Genomic DNA, 24,122 nt, shown 5'->3' on the forward strand with positions numbered 1-24,122 from the left:
TTTGATTTCCTCTTTGATCCATTGGTTGTTTAGGAATGTGTTGTTTAATTTCCACATATCTGTGAATTTTACAGCTCTCCTCCTGTTATTGATTTCTAGTTTTTTAAAAATGTAATCAGAAAAGATATTTGGTATGATTTCAATCTTCTTAAATTTGCTAAGACTTGCTTCTCATGTGATCTAGCCTGGAGAATTATCCTAATTTGTATTACTCTGGAAAAATACTGTTAGTGGTTAATTTTATGTTATATAACCTTCCAGTTTTATAAATATTTATAATATATTATAAATTAAAATAATAAGAAATATATAATACTATAAAATATATTCACTATACATGTATGCTGTTATATATAAATGTTTAACTTTTTAATTATTTGTCAACTAAATTTTACCATAAAATGGTTTATAAACTGCCTTTTTCACTTTGCAGATGTAGGAGATATTTAACTCGCTGGCCTAAAATAGCATCCATGTATCTATCCACCTCCCTTTCTGGGAAATGCTCTTATTATGTGGTTTAAATGGAAGATGCCATCCTCTCAGAGATCCCACCCACACCCAAGGCCCCACTGATTAATCAAGCGATGGGCCTTTGACTGAAGCTAGGCTGAGAATAGAACCCTGGACCCCTGGCTACAGTTCATTGATCCAGGGATTGTCATCTGAGCCAAATATTTTTTTAACTTGGCTCCAAAGAGAGCAAATTTTAGCTCTGGTCTGATGATGAAGCTATGAGGTGTGAGGTTGGGAACTGTCAAAGGCCACGTGTCACTGTGAAGAGGAAACTAGTCTCAGAGGTGTGGACAGGAGACATCGCCTCTGCTTGTACACTCATTCCTACTCAGAGTTTCCAGTCCATCTTTCCTACTCAGAGCTATCAACCCAGCAATTCCGCCTGCCTCCTGCTTTTCACCCTCTGCTGGATCATCGGTCTCCAGGTCTTCTCCTACCCTTCACAGAGGTGGCTTTCTGAGACAGGTAACCAAGAAGGAACAGGCCATGGAATAGAGGTGAGAGGATGACAAGAAGAGCCAAAATATAGGATCTAGTCTGGGCAGGACCCATCCTGGGAAGGGTGGGGGTGTCCCATGGGGCTCTGCCTGAGACCACCAAGGCTGTGGGGATGGACATAAAGAAGATAGAAAAGGCCGGCAGAAGTGAGGGGTGCACCGGGACAAACCTCATAATCACTGGTGGTGCCAGGTCATTTGGGGAGAATTCGTCCTCCCATAATCCCCATCCTGGCCCTCTAACTCCCTTCAAGTCAACGTATAACAACAACAACAAAAATAATAATAACGTAAGATTATATAGTATTTATTGTGGGCTATGCAGTATTCTAAGAGCTTTACACATATTACTTCATTTAATCTTTACAACAACCTTATGAAATGGATACTGTTATTATCGCCATTTTGCATATGAAGAAAATGAGGCACAAAGAGATTAAGTAATTTGCCCAAGGTCACACAGCTAGTAAGTGGCAAAGGGGGATTTGAACTCATAAAGTCTGATTCCAGATCAATGATTTTTAATTACGATTTGAAAGGAAAAAATGGCTTGCCATGCAAAAGCAGCCCCATGGCATGTGCCCATGTGCCCCAGCCCACCTCTCACCTCTCAAGGGTCCCTCCTATGAAGAGTCTGGAGCCATTACCCCTGGGGTGTCCATGACCATGCAGCCATCACAGAAAAACTGTTGCCCTGGAATCTACAGGAGATTCTTATAAACTGATGTCGAGTTGTTTTTCTCTCTTTTTAAATTGTATTCTACCTTATATCCTGCTCTGTCTTTTGGAAACTTATTCCCTCTCCTTGCTTTCCTGGGTGTTTATTGCTGTAGCCACTTGTCAACAGTTTTCTCGCTCTTCTAGTTCTCAATCAGGATTTGCTGGACACTGTCAGGGGAAAGAGATCCAAAGTCCAAGAAATTAGAAGGATTCAGGATAGACAAAGAAAATCTGGGAGAGATCAGGAAAAGAACCACCTCTCTCCATAAACTGCTATGGCTCCCCATTGCACAGAAGACAGAGTACTAATTCTCTAACTTGGCCTGTGACTCCTCTCCACTAGCTGGCTCCATCTGTCCGTTACAAAAAACTTTTCATATACTACCTCATGTACACTTTACCATAGCCCCTTGGGGGAAGTGGCATTATCCCCACTTTATTGGGAAAGACATTGAACCACTGAGGGCTTAGATGACTTACCCACGGTCACATAGAGTGGAGCCAGCATTTTATTGCAGGTATCTGGGCTCCAAGTCACCTGCCCCGGTGCCCCAGCGTGTGTAGAAGCTATGAGCAAAGACCTTGCAGGCGGATGATCTGGGTGAAGTCAAAGCTCTTTGCGTGGGATATGGGGTAACCCATATAAAAGAACTTTGTAAAATTATGAAGCGCTACACAAAGATGACTTATTATTAAACAGCTTATGCTTATGCGAAGTCTGCTTATATCCCTGCGGCTACATACCATAGAGCATGACTAAGTAGAATTAGCTGCTGTCTTAGATCTGGATCATCGTTCTTTTCCGTCAAGGTAGACAATTAACAGCAAACTTTATAACTTAATAGTATCTCTCTCTTATTTAGTAGGCTGGTGTCATCTTCTTGTGGGGCCAGTACTTGGAATAAGAGGACATCTAGATTAAGAGTAATATATCTAAGTCATACTTCTGTCCCCCACATACTCCTTCACCCACTAGGTGTCTGCAGCCATGTTCTGTGTCTTGGTGACATCCAGGATCGCCATCTCCAGCATGTCTGACGTCCGGTCCCTCAGGTTTTAAGCTCCCTTCTCCGTCAGACATGCGGCCAGCACCCTCAAACCTCACGGGTCCAGCTGCCTGGACAGAAGTCTCCCAAAGCCAAGTCACATGTTGCAATTAAGTCATAGCCATCTTGGAGGTGGCTCACCCGTCACCTGTCTCCCCAGGTACCAGGGCAGAAAGTGGTAAAGCCACAAGGACAGTGGGGGCGCGGGGGGCAGATGTCTCCTTCGGTAGAAGGAGAAATTCAGATCTCTCCTTCCTGGCAAACTTAGAGAGAAGAGTTGGCATTTCTCTCCTTACATACAAAGCCCTCTGAAATGCCTCCTCAGTGGAGTTTCGATTCTGCCTTTGAAAATTATTTACTAGCTGTTCATTTTCATCTCCTAGTTGAAACTTATCCCCGACTGTTAAACAAACACACAATATTTAAAATCCTCACTCCTGTGTCAGAAATCCCAAAAGGAACATTTTGTTCGTCATTTCAAGTTTGGCATTAAAATTCTCTGTGTCTGTTTTTTCTGGCCCAGGTACAGCGTTCACACTGGTTGTGTAAGCATGTCTCAACCGGTCTGGCCAGGCGATCGCTCAGTGACCAGCCAGCCCCGTGTTACTCTGGAATGCATTCTCTCCTCCTCCTCTCCTCACTTATGGGTTGAGGGTCACTGGAGATCGGAGAGCTTGCTGAGGCTGGGGGAAAGGCAGCCACATCGTACAGGAGAAGACGAGGCCCGGGGAGGACCGAGCCTCCTCTGTCTCCACAGGGAAAGAGCTGGAAGAGAGGCCCAAGAAAGGCTGGTTAGGAGAAGTTTCACGGAAACAGGAGCAAGCCACATCACAAGCTGCTGGCCGTGCGTGTGTACACAGGCACCCCTCAGGCTGAAACACAGCAAGGACACACTCAAAGAATAGGATTTTAGAACCAGAAGGACCTGCCCTGCCAGTTGCTTACAGGATATGTATTTACTTTCTCTGGGTCTCAGTTTCCTCCTCATTAAAACTAGAATAATAATACCCTCCTTTCAAGGTCTGTGAAGAAGTGCTCAGAACAGGGCCTGGCATGGTAAGCACTACGTGTTTGCTGTTACAGTGTGTGGTGAACCGCTGGGGCTGGAATCCTGACTCTGCCATTTATTAGCTGCATAATCTTGTGCAAATTACTTAACCTCTCTGAGCCTCAGTTTCCTCCTCCATAAAACAGGAGAAACCTCACAGGGCTTGTTGCAGAGATTAAACAAAATTAAAAGGATATTGTGCAGAAAACACTAAGCATAGCGCTTGGGACTGAGTAAATGTCCAATAAACGCTAATAATTATTATTTCTATTATTTTATTCTTACATTTCTCTCATCATCTCTAGTCTTGCTCCTTTTGCCCCCCTCCAATCCAGTTCCAATTCCAATTCATTCCCCAATGGCAGCAAAAGTGATCTTCTTTAAAAGTAAGTAACCTCAGAACAAATCTGCAGTGACAGCCAGCACATCAGTGGTTGTTAACTGCAAAGGGGCACCAGGGAACCTTCTGGATGAGAGACACATTCTCCATCTTGATGGTGGTGATTGCACAGGTGGATTCATACGTAAAAACTCATCAAAATTTACAGCTAAAAGGATGCATTTTGTTTTATAGCAATTTCACTTCAATAACGTTTGTTTAAAAAAAAAAAAAAAAAGCAAGCAGCCTCCCTGGTCATCTATTACATTTCTCTATTTTCTCTTCTCAATGGCATTTATCAGTTTTTAAAATATGTCATTCATTTCTTTAGATGCCTATTGCCCAATTCCGCCCCCATCACAATAGAAACTCTTGGAGGTCAGGGACTCTGTCTACCTTGTCCACCACTATAATTCCAGCATCTAGAACTACGCCTGGCACATAGTAGGAGCACAATAAATTCTTCTTGACAGACTAACTCATTAAAATCCTTCAGTGGTACTACCTCCAAATTGTATGCTGATTTCATCCATTCTCATCATCCCCATTATCACCAGTTTCGCCTAGGGTACCATCGTATCTTGCTGGATTATGCAGTGGTCCCCTTGGAAGTCTTCTTGATTCCACCATTGCCCCCTCATTTCCACAGAAGCCCTACAGTAATTTTTTTAAAATTTAAATCAGATCACATTACTCCTCTGTTTAAAAAAATGTGGAGAATATTTGACAAAGAGGCTGAATGAGTGAATAAGAAAAGGAAAGGCAATTCAAACTCTAGGAAAATAAAAAAGCTATACAGGAAAAGTTATGATCCTAATATGAAATAAACTGAAATGTAATATTGGAGTGGATAAGAATCTTAGTCCTCAAAAAATACCTCAACTATTAATGATGGGGTGGCGGGATAGCCCTCAGAGCAAAAAATTAGGTATTCTACCTGCACAGCTTATTTCTTAAACGTCTGCTGTCCCAGTCTATGTGCCCTTTCTATCTGGTGAATCTCTCCTGCCTTCCTGCCGTGGTGGGACACATGAATCTTCAGTGAGGTCACCCAGGGTCTCATCAGCCTAAACACACGATGCAGCTGTGACTCTCTTGAATCTTGCCATCTCCCCAATGTACTTCCAGAAAGTGAAGCCCGGTCCCTCCTGCTCTGGGAGTTCCAAACCTCACCCACTTCTCTCCTCAGCCAGAGTGAATCTCCTTGTCTTAGGAGAAAGGCCCTGCTAGTCTGAGACGTTGCGGATGCCCACAAGTCACATTCCTTTGTCTTCTTTCCCCAAATCCTGTAATTCTTCTAAAGGTATTAAGGTTGGGGGAAACTAACGCTGGACAAAGTGCAGGAAATGTGCTTGTTCTATTCTATCAAATATCTCCCTGCAGGTAAAGGAGCACTGCCCTGGCTCCCTACTTGAGTAGGGAAAAGGGAGATAAGAAACCAAGGAGCAACGAAAATGTGTAGATAAATACCTCAAAATATTACCTAGCCATAGTCTCCCTCTGGTAAATTTTTGTGTCTCCAACAGAGAAAATTTATTTTTGACCTAGATTCAACCCTCTCAATAGCAGAGTCTGAGTTTTGAATTTTCCAGGGCAGTAGGCACTGCGACTGATTCCCCAGTGTTTCCATCCTGTTCCATGGTTAAGTGAAACAGTTCATGGCAATTTGCCCCCTTGTGAGTGATTGGTTCGGGGATGGACAAACCTAAGCCAATGTGAGTCATTGAGACTCAAAGAGAGCCTTGGCAAGGGCTCTGGGGAAGAAACTTCCTCAATCTTTAATGCCATGGAAGACAGGCTCTTTCTTCTATAAACTGCAAGCAAGGAAGCACAGAGTTCCCATTGCCACTGGCAGTCATACCACAACAATAAAGATAATCGGATTTAGGATAAAACCAAAACTATGGATGGCAGAGCAAAGAAGGAGAAGGAACCTGCATCCTTGGTGCCATCATTCACCTACAGGGTCCTGCTCTAATTCTTTCTCTATTGTTTAAATCAATGTGAGTTGGCTTTTCTGTTACTTGCTGCTCAATGCATCCCACCTGGTATAGAATTTGGTGCCAGAAATAGAAGTGTTGCACATAACAGACTCAGCAGATTGTCTGGTGGCCCCCAAAAGATATGTCCACACCCTAATTCCTGGAAACTGTGAACGTTACCTTGTTTGGAAACATGATCTGTTGCGGATGTAATTAGTTACATTTTATTATTTTCAAGTTCAGCCAGATGTTGAAGAAACAAATTAAAGACATTTTTTCTTAAAAAATCTCACGTTTGACCTTTATTACATGACTATTTCTCAAGATCAAAAAAGTCTTTTCAATAGAAGCTCATATGACTCAGAAGTCTAAGGCTTTCTTTTTTAATTTAGTTCAATGACTTATCTGACAATATTTACTAATTTCAGAAATGTATTCTCTTATAGCTAAAACCCTAGTCTGGGAACCCGGACACCTGAGTTTTGTCTTGGCCACCAAGATGGGGGGCTTTAGGTAGGTCACTTCCTCCACTGAGCATTAGTTACTTCTATGGAACTATCAGTGACTCCCAAGTGCCCAGGTATATCAGAATAATCTAGCTTCTTGTTACAGACACAGATTTCTGGGCCCCATCCCAAGCCTACTGAATCAGATTTTCTAACATTGAGGCCCAGGAATCTGTATTTTTAATTAACCAGGTGATTATGATGTACAACTAAGTTTGAGAACTACTGAATTAGATGAACTCTAGGGTTCCTCACAGCTCTAAAACTGTGATTTTCTGATTTCTGTTTCTTCTATTACTGTTTGTCCTATCCCTGGTAGTAGACACTGTGCTAAAAACCAAAAACACAAAATAAACAATAAAAAGATGAGTTAGTCATCTTTACATCCTTCCAGCACCTACACAATGCCTGGTATGTAGTAGGCACTCAATAAATATTTGAAGAATTAATCAATGGTGATTAAATAAATGCTTATTATTTCCTGTGGATCCCAATCACATATGGATAGAGAAATCTAAAGAGAGAGAAAATATTACAAACTTTTGCCTGATATACTTTTGCACTCCCTGTCTGCCCTACTGTGTACTTTGAATAATGGGTTATGTGAATGAGGTTAATGCATATTTAGAGGCCCAGCAGGAAAGTGGTTGAGATTCTCCTGTGGGCTGGATTATCCCACAATATTTCCCAGCGGCGGTGATCACTCAGGGAGGCTCACGATTCAGCAGGAGCTGGTTTTCCTCTCCTTGGTTTTCCCAGGTCCAGGAAAGGCCATATGCTGACTGGGGGACATCTGTTCTTAGGGCCACGCTGCAAGTCTTTGAACATGCAAAGGCCGCTTCAGGTTTCTGTGGGGCCCCGGGGAGTAGGAAGAGGCACTTATCCTCTGTTAGAAGTTATCCATAAATTTCCCAGCAGTGGGTGTCGGCTAAGCATAGTGTCCCCCCAGAACATCTGATACCCCCTTTGGGACCCCATAGTCCCTTCTCCCACCCCTCTCCTCTGCATTCCGCTGACCACCCTTGGGCTTCCCCAGCTCAGACAGTGTCTGCTGGCCTTGGAAGGTACCGGCTCAGGATGAAATCTGTCACAGGGGTGGGAAACTTAGCCAAAGGGATGTAGAGCAGTTTGGCATCCAGGCCAGGGTTGTAGCGGACGCGGGGGCTCCGGGAAATAACGGCATGCTCCATGCTGTTGGTGACTTCGCTGATCCTTGGCTCTGCCAACTGCATCATGTTTTTTAACTTGTCAGTATCTGTTTGAGGGTATAGGCAGGAAAAAAAATCAAAGGCTCTATTACTCTTCATTAAAGACGGTTTCTTCTGAATTCCTTCTAAGCTCCCTTTCTATCAGATCGCTGATGCAACATTTCAGGCACATCTACCGCTCCCTCTCAGTTGTTCCTTCTACAAACACCCTGCAAATAATCTTGGTTCTCTTCCTGAATTCAACAGTTGTGTATTGAATTCCTACTGTTGCGTTAGACTAGCAATGAGATCTGTGCCCAGTTCTGCGACTTATTGTGTGACATTGAGCTGAAATTGTCATTATCTGTAAAATGGGAATAATGATACCTGCCCTAGAGAATAATAAAGATGAATACTAGCAGGTAGACAGTGGAGGAGGACAAGAAGGAAACAGGTAAAAATATTGACTGGCCAGTGGGATTCCTAGTTACTGGAGGGTTTTTTTCTCTTATGTACTTCCTAAAGTTCCCAAATTTTCTACAGAAGCATGCAGAAAAACAATGTTATTAACACTGCCCTTGCTTTGGTCATAAGGCCATTGTGGGGCTCAAATGATCTAAGACACAGACAGGCACCTTGTAAGGCCCTAACAAATGTGAGGGGTCTTCTGTTAGCATTGCGTACATGGATGTGGAGATGGGTACAAGGCACCCAAGTGGTCCAAGTCTGTCAAAGCTCACAACACAGATGGGAGACAAGCCACGTGATACACTTATGGGGCGCTGATCTGCACCCTCGCCCCAGGACTCCAGGACAGGGGCCGGTCAAGGGGACTCATACTCTAGTGAGAGCCCCAAGAATTCCGGAGGAAGTGGCGCCTGAGAGTCAGACTTCGCAACAAGGAATTAAAACTCAAAAACAAAGAGGGAGCAAAAGCTGGCCAACTGTGAGGATGGTCCAGGAAGGCAGAGAATTCACCCTCTCTGCGAGGACCCTGGTGGACAGTTCATGAGGGCAGGACAGTGTCGTTCAAGGACCCTTCACCCCCAACTCCAAGGAACTCCTTTTCTGTTTCTGAGAGAGAAAAATCCAGCAGCGAAGAAGGCACACTACATTTTTGGATCCCCCAAACAGCCACACTAACTTAAAGCCAGACTGTCTACAGAGGGATAACATCTTAGGAAGCCAACACTCTGTTCTCCATCCTTTGGCCTGACACAGAGTCCAGCACCAGCAGGTCCCAGGCAGGGAGGCAAGTGTCAAAGGACTCATTCAAGGTGCTCAGGGCCAAGTGTGCTCTCTTTGCCACAGGGAAAGCTGTGCGGGCTGATGAGGGCCAGGCAAGCAGATGTGGACAGATGGCTTTGGAACTAGGCTCTGAAAGATGGGGAGGGCCCGCATGGGCAGTGGGGTGGAAGAAGCTACCTGAGACATGGAAGTAGCATAAGGCACATTCTTTCATTGTTCTCTCAAATATTTACTGAGCTCCTATTCTGTGCTGGGCACCCTGCTGGGCACGGAGTGGGAAGGGAGACAGAGGTCCTAATTTGTCACTTGCCTAGACAGTGAGGAAGAACATAAGCTCTGGGTTCAGGCAACTAGGAAACTTTTGGGTTCTTGCAAGAATTAAACAGGATGAAGTCTACAGAGCAGCAGAGGCCCAGCTTTGGCCCTTAGGATGGACCAACAGTTCAGTTTCTGTCCCCGTCCCTTTTGCCAGGGACACGTTCTGGCCTTCTGATCTAGTCCCTCCTCAGGAAGAAAGGACAATAAAGGGGGAATTTTTGGCTGCCTTTGAGATGGAGAAAGGCCCTTGGCAGGTGGCTTGTTGTCCCTAAGCAAAGCTAACCAAGCCAGACGGTGGCTCAGCTCCAGGCCTGTGAGGACAGGAACACTGTGCTCTGGTCCCAGGCTGTCCCCTGATTCCATATGCTGCTTCTGTGAGAATGTGCCCGCCTTAGGTTGCTATTACTAGCCTTTTCCAACCCGGTTCTATTTTGGGTGTAGTTAAAAATCACTCCACAATACCCGACTTGGCCCCGGGGCTCACAATCCAGGGGCCTGTTTGTTGGCCACAATAACTTGCCGGAGTTTGTGCCCAGTGGTGCTGTATGCCCAGTCTGAAAGATGTCTTCAGTGCATCTCCACAGCACCAGCCTCCCGAAATACTCCCCTGCAACACCCGCCTCACACACACACACACACACACACTTCCCACGATCACCTTTCCTGTGTCCATTCCTGCACTGAGTTTCCGCCGTTGCCTCCCAGATGGTCTCTTGTTTCTACTCTCATCCTTCCCACAGCACACTCCGACGCCTTCAGGATAAGAGCCACATTCCTTAGTGGAGCCATAAAGCCTTTTATGATCTGACTCCTAATCTCTCCCGTCCTCATTGCCCAACACCCCTCGCACTTCACTCAAGCCAAACCAGCAACAAGAAAGATGGGTTCGGTTCGTTGAACTCTTATTTTATGGCTGATCCGAGTCCTTTACATTCTTGTTTAATTCTCCTAACGAGCCATGAGAGAGGAGTTATACTTTCTAATGAAGACTGAAGTTCTGACTGAATCCTCGCTGCCTCCAAAAGCACGCCGTGCTGTGTCAGGTCTCCAGAATGCTGCTCATGCTCCTCCCTCTGTGGGAAATACCTGCCACCTTCCCTATGGGTGAACTCCTATTCACTCTTCAAAACTCACCAAGGCATCCATCGTCAAAGCTCTGTGAAAGCTTTTGCGGCAGAAGAATTAAGTCTCTGTAGTGTTGCTTTGTTTTGTATGCCGCCCATTGTTGCACAGTTCTCCACGTGCTGTGCTATTTGCTTTCAGATCTGCCCTGCGAGATTCCCGGAGACTTTGTCTTATCTCTCTACCCCAGGAAACGCTAGCTCAACTGAAATGCATATTAGAGTATATTCACTTGGAAATGTTTTTATGTATAAGTAGTCAAACACCTGCCTGAAAATTTTCATCTGAAATCACGAGGTGGATGACAGAGGAATCAGCCTATGGTATTTTATAAACCCAATCCTTACTGTTCTTCAGAAGAACGATACCGGCTTTGCAACAAGAGGCTTTCAGAGGAAGAGGCTCTTTTATGGCCCGCACTGAAGGCTCAACAATGTGTGCCTGCATTGAGCTACTTTACTCGGAAGATGCCTTGTGAGGTTCCCAGACCCTGACTGAATCTTTGTTTCGCCCCAGCCTCCTAGTGGCCCCATAAATGATTTGGGTTGCTTTTTACTAAGGGAGCGTTTTAGGGGATCTCACAGAGGACATGTCATTACCCTTCCACAACATCTAGTCCTCTGTTTAGAGCAACAGCTATAGATTTCTCTCTGGGGATCCACGCCTCTTCCACTCTGTGATCTTTGGTCCGGGCACAGCACATGACCCAGCTGAGCCAATCAGACCTTCACATTCCCTGGGCACAGTCATGAACGCAGGGTTGAGTACATCCTGCAGTTCCATCTGATCCTACCCTGATTATAGGCCCACCAAGTCAGATTGAACCTTAGGCCCTTTGGGGAGCTACTGGAAAGGACTATCCCTGGGAGGAGATGAGGAGATGCTGCAGCCATGTGAACTCCACAGGGGAGAGAGCTTGTGAGACTGCAGCCAGGAAAAAAGAAGCAGAGGCGAGAAATAGGGTGAACCCAGGTCCTAATGACATCATTTGTGGGCTGGATCTGGCTGTGCCTGAAGCCCACCTCCCTCAACTCTTTAGTCAAGAGTATCAAGAAATTCCTTTTCTGCTTAAATAATTTGGGTTGGCCTTTTTGTCACTTGTAACTGAGAAAGTCTCAACTGATGTAAATCTTAGAGCTTTTTTTCTCCTCACAAAATTCTTGTATGTCCAGAACCAAAAGATTACTTTCTCCAAGGAATCCTTCTTCAAATATTTTCCCCTGAATCTTCCTTAAATCAATGAATGAATCATACCTCCATCCACCAGTTTCCTTAGTTCAAGTACCAGTAGGTCTAACACACACCTGACGTCTATCAACTTCTTTCAATCTCCTCCACCTTCTCTCTAGTCCAAACCACCGACGTGTCTAGCCTGGAATACTGCAGCAACCAGAGCAGTCTTTCCTAATCACAAATCAGATCGCATCCTTAATGCTCAGTGTCTTTATCCTGGGCCCCTCTGCTCCCTGACCCTGCTCCCCACCCTCTCGCATCCTTAAAGTTCCTCTAAAGAGTCACCCGCCTCAGAGCCTTCCTGCACCAACTTCTCTGCCTGCCCCCGCTTTCCACTTTCCAACAACGCCTGACTTATTCTTCCTCAAAGTCGACTCAGAGAAGCCCTCCCCGAAGCCGTAACTAAACTGGGGCCACACTCCCAACCCCCTTCTTTGTTCATAGCCCTGAGTTTTTCTCCATGGTTCTTATCCACATTTGTCATTCAACGTGTGCGTTTTTATTAAGGTCTGTCTCCCCTACCGGGCCTTGCGCTACAGGCAGTGAGCTGTGACTCGGCTACTTGGTCCTGTCTCACCCCTCAGCCCCAGACAGTGCTTGGCATGTGGCAGGCTCTCAGTAAAGTGTGTATTATAAGTGAATAAATGGCTGTCATGGTTTTGGTGTCTTGACTTTTGACTCTGTTGATGTATGATGTCCAGGAATGCATGTCACTAAAATAAGGCCCCACCCCTGGACAGTTAGCCATCCCCTGTCATGGATTTGATCTGAATGGTTACATTTAGCCCATCCAGGGTGTCTGGGTATATTTTAAAAATTCATCACTTTGGATTTTGGGTAATTATGATCTAAGGGTCTCTCTTTGCAATACAAGAACTTATGGCTTGTAGATACCTGTGCAATGTAGAAAAAGAAGCCATACTCAGTCCAAGAGAGGCTAAAAACAACAAACTTTTAAATCAAATTGTTCTTACCAGGGACCAGCTAATATTCTAAGCCCTTTATCTATATTAATTCATTTAATTCTCATAACTCAGTACAGATTTGAAAACTGAGTAGCTTGCCCAGGGCAAGCAGGAGAATTGAAATTTGCACTCAGGTAGTCTAGTTCCAGAGTCTAAGAGCTTAATCACAATGGTAAATTGCCTCTCAGAGATGTTCATGGGGGCCAAATAAAAAAAAAAAATCTAGAAGGACTGCACCAAGTTTTTAGGCAATATAGAAATGGCTGAGATGTCCCTCCGCCACCCTGTAAAGATACCTTAAATTCATAGAGATCTGTACTCAGGGAGAAAGGGGACTGCCTGGAGCCCCTTCCTTTTAAATACTCAAGTGTTCCTTTGCCTCTTTATTGATTTAACAAGCACTTAGTGTGCACAAGACACTTCACAGACATTAACCCTCGTAGCAGCCCTGTGAGGTAGGCACTATCATTAGCTCCATTTTATAGAGGAGAAAACTGGGGCAGAGGGCGACCAGGTAACACGCCCAAAGTCTCCTAGCTGGCAAACGGCAGAACCAGCAGTCAAACCAGCCGTCTGGCCCAAGCAGCCATGCTCTTAGTAACTTCTCTGTACTCATGTCAGGGCACTTTCACCAGATTCCCCTGCATAATAATATGTTGGGGGCAGGCGCCAGTGCCCAGGCATGGGGGCAGCATCCCTGGGCAGCCCCTCTCCCAACACCCCCATCTCCCCAGCAGCTGTGGTTCTGCCATTTCCAGCACGTGCCCATTTGGTCTCTCTTCTCAAATCCCACTCTGTCACTAGCTATGTGGCCTTGGCCCCTCAGAGCCCTCCAACCCATCATTTGTAAAACGAAAGCTAGTCAGTGACCCCCTAAGATCTCCCTGTCCCTCTCAGAGACCCCTCTCCCTCCCGGGGAACTCACAGACGCGGAAGTACTCCTCTCCATAGCTATCCCGGGTCTCCTGCGGTAGCCGCGCCCACAGCTTTTGCATGCGCTTCTCGATGCCCTCCTTGCCCAGAATGGATGTCCGATAGTTTCCTGGCTCGATGATGCTGACTTTCACCCCAAAGTAGTGGAGCTCATGCCTGGGAAAGAAGAGTCGGACTCAGTCTGGGACCCCAAGATGACAGAGGATCATCAGGGAGGGTTACCTCTGACACCTCTAGAGGGGCTTATCTCCCAGGATAACCTGGAGGTGCTCCCCTGACCTCTGCACCAGGCCACGCATTGCCTTCTTGCAAATAAGCCCTGGCTTAGAGCCTCACTGTTTACCAAGCCTGTCTCTGGGCAATTTGCATTAGGAAAACCCAGCAAGAAGGAAGTCAACAGAGAATCTAGACCAAGGCTTTGCCTCCCACTGGGTCCCTCCCACTCAGCCCCACACCGAGCAAGAATGTAGAGAAGGGAGTGAGGAGGTCTATGCGAGGCCTGCCTCCTCCCTGGAGTGTCTCCACCGGGCATGAGCGCCCCCAGACCTCTTTGTCTGTCTGGTAGCTCTCTCTCCTACTCCCACAGGCCCAAAAGGGTTTGCCTTACTCTGAGATAGCTCAGGGGAAGTCAGGAAGATAGCTTCCTATCACCATCCTTCCTCTTCTCCTCGTCCCTTCTTCTCCTGGTCCTTGGGGAAGGCCCCCTGAAAACTAGCCCTCCTCCTGCTTCTGTTTCAGTTTCCTCCAGAACTACTTTATCGACATGCCGTCCCCCTGCAGCCCTCTGTTCCTGAGGTGAAACCCCCAGGATGCCCACCCAGGGTGGTTTGGCACCAGGGCCCAGTCACCTGATGCTGTCAGAGAAGGCCTCGACACCAAATTTGGAGACACAGTAGCCACCACCGATGATAGCCACACGACCACCGGAGCTAGACATGTTGACAACTCTGCCCCGGGCTTTCTTGACCATGGGCAGCATGTGGAGGGTCACTTCAATCAGTCCTACCAGGTTCACGTTGATCACTTTCACAAAGTCTTCCTTGGTCAGCCACTCATTGGGACCGCTGGGCAGGGCCACACCAGCGTTGTTCACCAGGGCCCAGAGGCCTGGGGGCATGATGGAGGGAGAGAAAACCATACAGAAATCAGCAGTGTCTCTGGAAAAGTGCCAGGGTCCACTACCCAGCAGCTCGGGGCTGCCAAGGATGGTTGAGCCGTTGCACAAGGCACAAGACGGCCAGGCTGGGGGCGTGGGGTGGGGAGCTATGACAGCCCAGAGGAAGATGTGCCTTTCACTAATTAGTTTTCCCTAAAGGGGCACTTCTGATTCATGCAGTTTGCCAGCTAGCTGGGGCCCTGATCCAGCTGTAATCCAGGCTTTAGCTATTAGCTCTGGGAAGAGAGAGACCATTTTCATACCAATGAATTAATGTTTGAAATCCTCCCCCATCTTGCTTCCCTCTCTCTATCCACCTAAGTGTAAGGAACCAACTCCATTTCACACATTGCCAAAATCAGTCATATAGTCATCCATTCGCACATTCATCCCTTCATTCATTTATTCATGCATCCATCCTCTGGCAGCTACAGAGGAAGGTGCTGGCGATGGAAAATGAGCAAGACAGGCTCTTATCCCTCCAGGAGCTCACAAACCAGAGGGAAAATAAATAATATTCATACATAAATATATAACACATTTAAATAAAATAATTATGGGAAATGTAATAAGGGCTTCCTTTGAGATATTTCACTTGAGTTGGTATAAATGGAGAGGGAAAAACGCTAAGTGTTGCCACTCAATTCTGCAGGGGTCCAGGCTTGAAGAGCCTCAAGTTCTAGTCCTGCTTCGACCTCCAGCCTTGAACAACTCAGTTCCCCTCTCTGGGCCTCAGGTTCTTCATCGACTAGACTAGAACAGTTGTTTCCATCCTGTGGTTTGCAAACCTGACAGCTTTCCAGGTTGAACTCCAGAACCTGCTGAGAGAGGGAGATGCAGAAGCTCGACTCTCATTTGTGTTACATACTGAGCTTCCAAGTAAAATTCCACTTGGGGGAGGATATTTGATGCTAAAAACACATTGGAAAAGTCTCTAAATGATCCCCAGGGATGCCTTCTGGCTCTTCTATTCAGGGATTCCATGATCCCCACTGCCCTGACTCCTCCTCCTGCCTTCCCCTCCCCGCATCCCAGCACCTCACCTTGACCCCTGCAGCCTCAAGATACTCCTCTGGGCACACTTTCCACTCTCTCCTGAGGGCAGGTCTAGATGTAAGCACCACTCATGGTGCCTCCCCCTAGGCCTGGGATCCACACACAAGCCGTGCCTCCATCCTATCTTCCTGTCTTCCTCCAATTAGAGAGACCCGAGGAGACCAACTGGCTGGCAGAACTCAGAACCTTTCCAGCTAGAGGGGGCTTTCTCATCTTGCAGAAGAGGAAATGAGGCTCCTGAGATCCAAAGACTATAAAACCCAAGTGGTCTCTGCCTGTGGAGAAAGGACACACACTCACCACTTCCTCTGACCATCCCCTGTAAACGGCTCTGCCTGCTGGCAAATCAGGCAACCTTAATTTTTTTTTCCTGCAAAGAGCAGCTAGAGAGTTGTCAGAGCGTGTGAACAGCTTCAGGGCTGTGCCAACCTGCTGTGACCAGAGACTCTCAGGAGCAACAAGAGAGCATGTAAGAGCCCCTCTCCCCATTTCCCAGGGCTTCTTAGACCAAGAGTGTCTCCCAATGGGGTAGGCAGAATAATGGCCCCCAAAGATATCCCCGTACTAGTCCCTGGAACCTGTGACTATGGTGGATTACATGGGAAAGGGGGATTAAGATAGCAGATGGAATTCAAGTTGCTAATCAACCGACCTCAAAATGGAGAGATTCTTCTGGATTAACCTGGTGAGCCCAACATAATCACAAAGGTCCTTTTAAGTGGAAGAGGGAGGCAGAAGACAGAGAACCAGAGAGATGGCAGCATGAAAGGGACTCGGCCCGACCTTGCTGGCCTTGAAGATGGAGGAAGAGGGTCATAAGCCAAAGAATGGAGGCGGCCTCTAGACGCTGGAAAAGGCAGTGAAATGGATTCTCCCCTCCAGCCTCCAGAAGGAGCACAGCTCTGGAGACACCTGACTTTAGCCCAGGGAGACCTATTTTGGAATTCTGACCTCCATAACTAAAAGATAATGAACTTGCATTGTTTTAAACCACTAAATTTGTGTTAATTTGTTACAGCAGCAGCAGGAAACTAATATACTTGGTTGCTCATTAACGTAAGTGGCCCAAGGCTGAATGTGGGTTGCTGGGTGAGGCAGCCTGCTGAAAAAAGAGACTCACTCTTGCTGAATTATTCATTACTTAGTTCATTGAACAAATATTTATTTGAGCACCTTACTAGATACCAGACTCTGTTCTAGGTACTAAGGATATGCAGTCAATAAAAGAGACAAAAAGCCCGGCCCTCCAAGGAAGCTTTATCCTAGCAGGGGAAATAGACGATATGTAAGAAAAATAAGTAAAATATATTGTGTATAGGATAGTGGTAAATGCCAAGGAGAAAAACAAAGCAAGGCGTTACTGCCTGGCCCCTTCTGAGCCCCAGGGCTCTCCTGCCCCTACCTGTACGCATGGACCCCAGACTAGTTCACTTAGGAGTCAGGACTTCCCCCAGGCTGCTGCTTCTACAACAGAGCCACCCTGTTCCTTTCGTTCCCCTGCCCACATTCTGTGTGCAGGAAGCTTTCCTAGGTATGTCCCCATGCAGTCCTGACCCACCCCCCTACACACACACACAGCCTCCTTTTCCAATAGGAGCAGCCACTCTGATGTCTGGACTTACCCTGAGGTCAACTCACTATCCACCATGATGTGAGGAGCAGCGTAGGTCTCTCTCTCCCCGGCCTTCTAGCCTGACACAGCCAAGGAGAGCAAATGCCCCACTCAGGGAGGCCAACTTCATTTTCTCTTACCCTCTCCCCAGTCTGGTCCCGACAAGAAATGTGCTCACATTTCTATAGGAGCTGATGGTCGGGACTACTGAAGTCCCCAAGAGGCAACTCCATCTTTACACGTTTGGACCCGCAGAACACATCTTCCCTCTCCCCGCTCTTATTGCAACCTCCCTCTGATCCCTCTGCGTTTCTAGGACAGAAAACTTCCTCGGGAAATCACCTCTTCACGTGGACAGATCAAATCATGCAACAGTTTCCAATCCCACCGAACCAGAGCCCCAGCCCCTTTCTCTACATCACCTCTCCCGCCCCATCTGAACAACAGGACCCCTGATAACTGCCAGAGGCCTGGGGGAGAGAGAGAACAAGGACAAACTGAGAAAGCCAAAGACTGCAATTTACCCCACCTTGCTCGCCCACTTGGTCCTTCACCCACTGGGCAGCGGCCCGGATGCTCTCCGTCTTGGTGACATCCAATAGAGTGGTCTGCAGCCGGTAGGAAGTATCCCGCTGAAGCTTCTGGGCCCCCTCCTCAGTGAAGCACGCAGCCAGCACCCGCATGCCCCGATCGACTAGCTGCCTGGCCAGCAGGTTCCCGAAGCCCGAGTCACAGCCCGTGATGAAGACATACTTCTCTGAGAGGTTGCGGACCAGATTGCAGTTCTTGAACCAGCGGTACATAAAGGAGAGGTCCGTGAGAGCCGCCATAGGGCAGGGGGAGGTGATGGCTAAGAAGGATCAGGCTCAGGAGACAGCAGGAGAGGCTGGTTCTCTGAGCCCCAGTCTGTTGGAACCCACTGAGAAGAACAGTTCTCCTCCCTTCCACCGCTGGTGACACACGCAAGGCCCCTGAGTGAGCCACTCTATAATTTTTATAGGTGGATGCATCACCACACCAATTAGCCTAGATGCAAGAAATTCAAGTCCAACCTGAAGCTGTGTCACCTCGGACAGCCCTGGTGGATTCCTCTCTCTCCCCTAGCCCTGATGGGAGAAGGTGCCAAGTAGGGAAAGACGGCAGTGGTGATGTTGGAATTGAGAGATGGCTCACCTGGGTGGTCTGAGCAGTTCAAATGACAAAGGACAAAGGAGGACTCAGCCCAGAGAGCTCTTCTAAAAATTCTCCACCTCTGACCCAGGGATCAAAATCATTTGTCATGAGTCCAAGTGTGTAAATAAATTTAATTTTTATTTTCAGGGAAAAAAAATGAAGACAAATTCATTAATGTAAAACAAACAAAATTGATTTTGTGCCCTCCAAACCCCAAGAGAAATGAGTTCCAGGTTATTAGCTCTTTGGAATTCTCTGCCTTTAGGTAAGAATCTCTCTGCATTACGAGAGATGAGGAAAAACAAAGGGTTCCCCCAGGATGGATGTGCCTCCATTGTCCTGAGGCCAGAGGCAGCAGGGCCCTCCTATAAGGGAGGCTACTGAGGTGAGATTCCAACTCCCAGGAAGCAGAAAGGCTGAGGGACTCAGGGCCTGGGTCCTCGGGAGATGATACTCAGGCCACCAATGAGGAGCCGCCACAGCACTCCAAGAAGCCCCAGTTCTTGCCCTTACCCTGTGACCACACAAGTGGAGGGAATCAAGGACTGAGGACACAACAGCTCCCCCAAGGCAGGGCCCCCATTGGGCATTTCCTTTTACCCCCAGGACCAAGCACACAGTAGGTGATCTGGTGAGCCAAGGAGCCTGAAGAGGGGTGGTGACAGTGGAAGGGACTATGAAGACAACTGACTCAGTGGCTAATTAGGTGTGCAGAGGGAGGGGAGGGCAGGAGTCAAAGTGATTCTAAGGTGTGGGGCTAATAACAGGTAGAACCACAGATGGCAAGAGAAATCAGGAGAGGGGACACTTAAGGCATAGGGAGGGAAGAAGGGAAAAGAGAGAGTTCTGACATGAACATGATTGAGACAAGATCCAGCCAGATGATGAGGATGGGTCATGAGTTCTAAGGTAGCTGTAGGAAGGGCCTGGGGCCAAGTCCTTGGCTCTGAGTGGGGATGAGGTATGGGAGGAACAGAGGACTGGGGCCAGAGACTTGGAAAATCGGAGGGGAGGGAGAGATTCCAGAAAATGGGGCAAAGAACTCACAGAAAGGTAGAAAGGAAGCTGGTAAGGAAATGAGACAAATGTGCGAGTAGTAGGAGCCATGGCCAGGCTTGCATAAGATGCAGGGACATAATGATGCTGGAGTCTATGGTGGTCCTTTTGATAAACCTCTAGGGTCACCATGCCTCAGGACGAGCCTGGTCACCAGCACATCACGAGGGATGAGGAACCAACTGCCCACGCCTTTCCTGTCTAGAGGGCTGACACAGAAACGGGGCCACAAATTTCCCTAGAGTGAAGAGAAAAGAGTACATCTCTATGCTCCCCTACCTACCTACCAAGGTTGGTCAGCTCCGGAATTAGATAAAGCAAGTGTCACCTGGAGAAAGGCCAGAGAGCTTGGCCATTCAACACCAAGGGTGGTAGGCGGGGGGGGTCACATCGTGGACTCCCCTCCCCCAGGGGAGCAGACTAATCCTGTATGGGATGGAGGTAGGAAGTGATGAAGAAAAACCTCACCTACTTCATACCCACCCCAAGGCACAACACCTCCTACACTGGATCTGAGAGGCGTCTTCCAACTCTGCCTCCTGGGTGAGTGAACAGGGAAGTCTTGGCTGGGAGCAGTCAGAGCAGGCACAGGAGTATCCCAGTTCTTGAGAAGACAAGTGAGATCCAGGTGTTGTCTCTGGATCTGGAAGACGATGACTTGGAACTGCCCCAACACAGGCCTGGGACTGACTCACCATCTCATGGGCCTCTCTGCCTACTGCTGGCCAAGCCAGTGCTCCCCTGGGCTCAAACTCCAGATGTCAGAAAATGCAGGCCATGGAGTAGGGGATAGGAAGGCTGCAGGACCCCCACAGAGTGTTCTTCCTCCCAGGGCTGGGAATACCACCCACTCTCAGATGACAGGTCTCCCTGTTGAGTTGGCACTTGAGGCTTATGGGTCAGGCTGGTGGTTGCCCTCCACATCCCCACCTCTGTCCATACATATCCTCAGTAGAGAGGGGCCTTCGTCTCCTCCAGGCCATCCTGGGGGAGGGGGAGACTGGCCAGGCCAAGGCACACCCTGAGGAGGAGGACAGAGGCAGAGCAGGCTAAGGTGGGGCTGAGCCCCCTTCCCAGCTGCTCATACCCTCCAAAAAGTATAGATTCTTCATGGGGGCAGGAGAGCCATGAGGCTTAGATCCTGGAGAGGCCATTTAAGTAACAGGACAAAGATGTGTGCCCTTAGGTCCCTGTTCCTCAGCTGCAAAACTTGGTTCTATCCTCCTAATATCCCCAGAGTCCCAGGAGAAAACTGGGGCAGAGGTGAGGAGGAGGGTTAGCTACATCGCCCTAGAGACCGGAGAGCTCTCTCCCTCCACCCTATTTCCCTCCTGGTGAAACATCACTCCTCACACACACCCCAACTAGACCCCCAGGCACCACAGTCCTAGCTTCACAGGTCCTTAGCAGAATTTAGGCATATCCAGTAGTTCCTGGCATCCACCAGGAAGGAGGGCATGTAGCTCTTGGGGAGGTAGAAGAGCTTTGCATGCCAGCCAGGTGGGTATCAGGTACAGGGGTAGCAGGCGGTCAGAGCATGTTCCGTGCAGTCTGTCAGTAAAGGTAAATTCAATCTGCATTTTTTTCAAAATATTTTCAGTTATTTTTATGTCTGTTCAGGATGAGACAGGGTCCTTATACACTTCCCCATTCCTCTTCTGCAATTCACTGCTCTAGTTTGGGAATAAAATTTCAAAGATTCTTGGGCTTCTCTAAACATATGCTCCAAATCCAACCTATCCAAATTCCCCGTGGAGTCCCCAACTCTTACCCCAAGAACAAGTGCTCCACACTAAGCCACCTCTGGCTCTATTCCTGGGATATCTGCACAACATCAATTGGATGTTTCCATAAACACTAGAAATCTAAGCAGATGAAATTCCTGGGTGCCCCCAAATAATGCTCAAATGGAATCCATGGATGTCATTGGAGTGTGCCCCAACTCTTACCCCGGGAACACTCTCCACATTAGGCCTCCTCTGACTCTATTCCCGGGAATATGTGCACTGCATAAATAGGAGGTCTCTACAAACCCTCGACATCTAGGCACCTGAAAACCAGCTGCTCTACCAGCTTGCCTTGAGTCCAGGAGTGTCTTCACTCTCTGGCTTCAGTTTCCTCCTCAACATAATGAGGGGTTCAGATGAGCCTGTGGTCCCCAGGTCTAACAAGCCTGGATCCTTTCCTTAGGTTACCAGTTGATCACATGGGACCATGGGACGAAGCTAAAAGTCCCCACTGTGTGGGTGATTCAGAGCCTGAAGCATGAACCTGAGACCTCAGGAGGCGCTGATGATGGACCCAGGCTTCCAGACAATGTTTTATTTCTCTCTCCTTGGTCCACAGCTCACTCACAGGATCCAGGATCTTCTCCCCACAGATCTCCTTGACCTCTGGGTTGCCTAATCTTATTCTTCAGGGAAGCCATGTGAAACAACTCTCATTCCTACTCATGCCGGTCTTGAAGTAACTAAGCTGGATAGTAGCCACCTTCACCCCAAAGTGGGAGAGCTCCCTCCTTGAAGGCAGACAGGCAGAGGGGCAAGGACTTCAGAGGCCTTGGGAGACAAAATACAACAAACAAACAAGCAAACAGAAACGATGCAATCCCAACACAGGATTTGGGTGACACGAACTCAAAAGCTTGGTAAGTTTCAAAGTGCAGTGGCCAAGGGGAGAAAAATGATGATGATGGCATAGTCTCTGTATAAGGTTTGTACGTCTTTCCACATATTTTACTTACATGTGATTATTAGCTCTAAATCTTACCTATTCTACTACAAGTCATCCCTTAATTACTCTCTCCTCCTGAGTCCTCTCACATCCAATCTATCTCTAGACTTTGCCCATCATACTTCCTCCACTCTCCTCAATCCTCTCTCTCCCCTCTCCTGCTCTAGTCAACTGCCTGGCCATCTGTGCCCTAAGGAACCTCTCTCTGCCCTCAGTCCCAGCTCCCCCACATTCAGAGCCATCCTCTTCCCTGAAGCCAGTGGGTTCTGTAGATGCTGATTTGACAAAGTAGCTCCCCTGATTAAATCCCTTCCATGGGGTTAGCATCCCTCCTGCCAGCCAGGGCCTTGTCCTTTACCCCTGGATGGCACTGCAGCATAGGCACTCAACCATTACTCACCCTGGGCTTGCCTGACATCATTCCTTCATCCAGGAAGACTTCACACCCTATTTCTCACACCTGAACCAAGTTAAGTTCTTCATACTCAGGTCAGACCCTTCTCCAGATCCCTCCCTTCATTCCTATGGCACCACAGCCAACATAGCTAACTTGGTCACCACCATCATGAGAGATGGCCACATTTCTGCATCTGTTGTCCTTTTCTCAGCTGTCAGGCTTTTTAGGTCAGGGACCAAATCTTCTTGTCCTCAGACATATTTATTGTGCACTCACAGAGGTGTCAAGAAGTGTTTGTTGAATTGACTCAAATACTCTACTCCCACCTCAAGGGCTCCCTGAGCTGAATGTCACATGGGTTATGGACACGGTCTCTACAGCCACTTTACCCCAGTTCCAATTCTGCCTCAGACACTTTCCAATTCCAGGGGAGGGATAGGTTCAATCAAACTGTTCTCAACACCCAGAACATTAAAAAGTGCTTCCCAGTGAATGCCTGGCACAAAGCAAGAGAGAGGGATCTGGAAGGAAGGGCCTCTGAAAAGGCTTTCCTGGAAGCACAGAAGAAGGAGGACTGAAGGAGAGCCTCTGTCCCAGTCTAATACCTGAGAGAGTTCGAGAAATGCTTGACGCCATACTTGGAGATGCAGTAGATCCCACCAAAAAGGGTCATCCAGCCCAAGACGCTGGAGACATTGACCACGCAGCCCCTTGCCTTCCTCACTAGGGGCAGCAGGCTCAGGGTCACCTGGATCACCCCCATCAGGTTCACATCAAGCAATCTTAATTGCATATCCAATTTTAATTCTCCTTTGCCAGGTAAGGCAATAAATTCACAGGTTCCAGAAATTAGGACATGGACATCTTTGAAGGGCGATTATCCTGCCTACCACATCCACCTGTCCTGAATGGTCTCTCATTGACTACCTTTAAATCTTCCTTCTTCTTCAATTCTCTAAAACATGATGAGGCTAAATTATTTAAAAAACCACCCTACAGAATATTTCCTCAGTAAACACAAATAAGTGATATATATGTGGTGACATATTAAGAGAGGTGTATTTTTTGTTCTTTTAGGATATAAGTTCCTCTAGGGAAGGAAAAACGATTTGTGCATGTGTTTGTGCCTGGTACACAGTAAGTGCTCAATAAATACTGATGATAAGAAGCAGTGAGTCTTGATTATAAAGATGAGGAACAAAAATACTAAAAAATAAAAATAAATAAAATACCAAAAAC

General features: G+C 47.4%; 1 protein-coding gene across 2 annotated transcripts; it reads right to left on the reverse strand.

Annotated features, from left to right (window-relative positions):
• Positions 1-212: 212 nt before the first annotated feature.
• Positions 213-18,824, reverse strand: SDR9C7 (short chain dehydrogenase/reductase family 9C member 7). 2 transcript variants are annotated; one of them, XR_011496878.1, is made up of 6 exons: positions 18,054-18,824; positions 14,549-14,807; positions 13,693-13,856; positions 10,106-10,200; positions 7,763-7,949; positions 213-7,542 (listed from the first exon to the last, which is right to left on the reverse strand). XR_011496878.1 is itself a non-coding variant. In XM_070494264.1 (5 exons), the coding sequence occupies exons 1-5, from the start codon at positions 18,352-18,354 to the stop codon at positions 7,494-7,496; spliced, it is 960 nt and encodes a 319-aa protein (XP_070350365.1). In that variant the 5' UTR covers positions 18,355-18,824; the 3' UTR covers positions 217-7,493. The 2 variants fall into 2 exon arrangements, 1 of the variants encoding a protein (XP_070350365.1); XM_070494264.1 differs by lacking the exon at positions 10,106-10,200 and having other exon boundaries at positions 217-7,542.
• Between the last annotated feature and the right edge of the window lie 5,298 nt (positions 18,825-24,122).

Source organism: Equus asinus, chromosome 22 (assembly GCF_041296235.1).
Source record: "Equus asinus isolate D_3611 breed Donkey chromosome 22, EquAss-T2T_v2, whole genome shotgun sequence".
Lineage (NCBI taxonomy): Eukaryota > Metazoa > Chordata > Mammalia > Perissodactyla > Equidae > Equus > Equus asinus.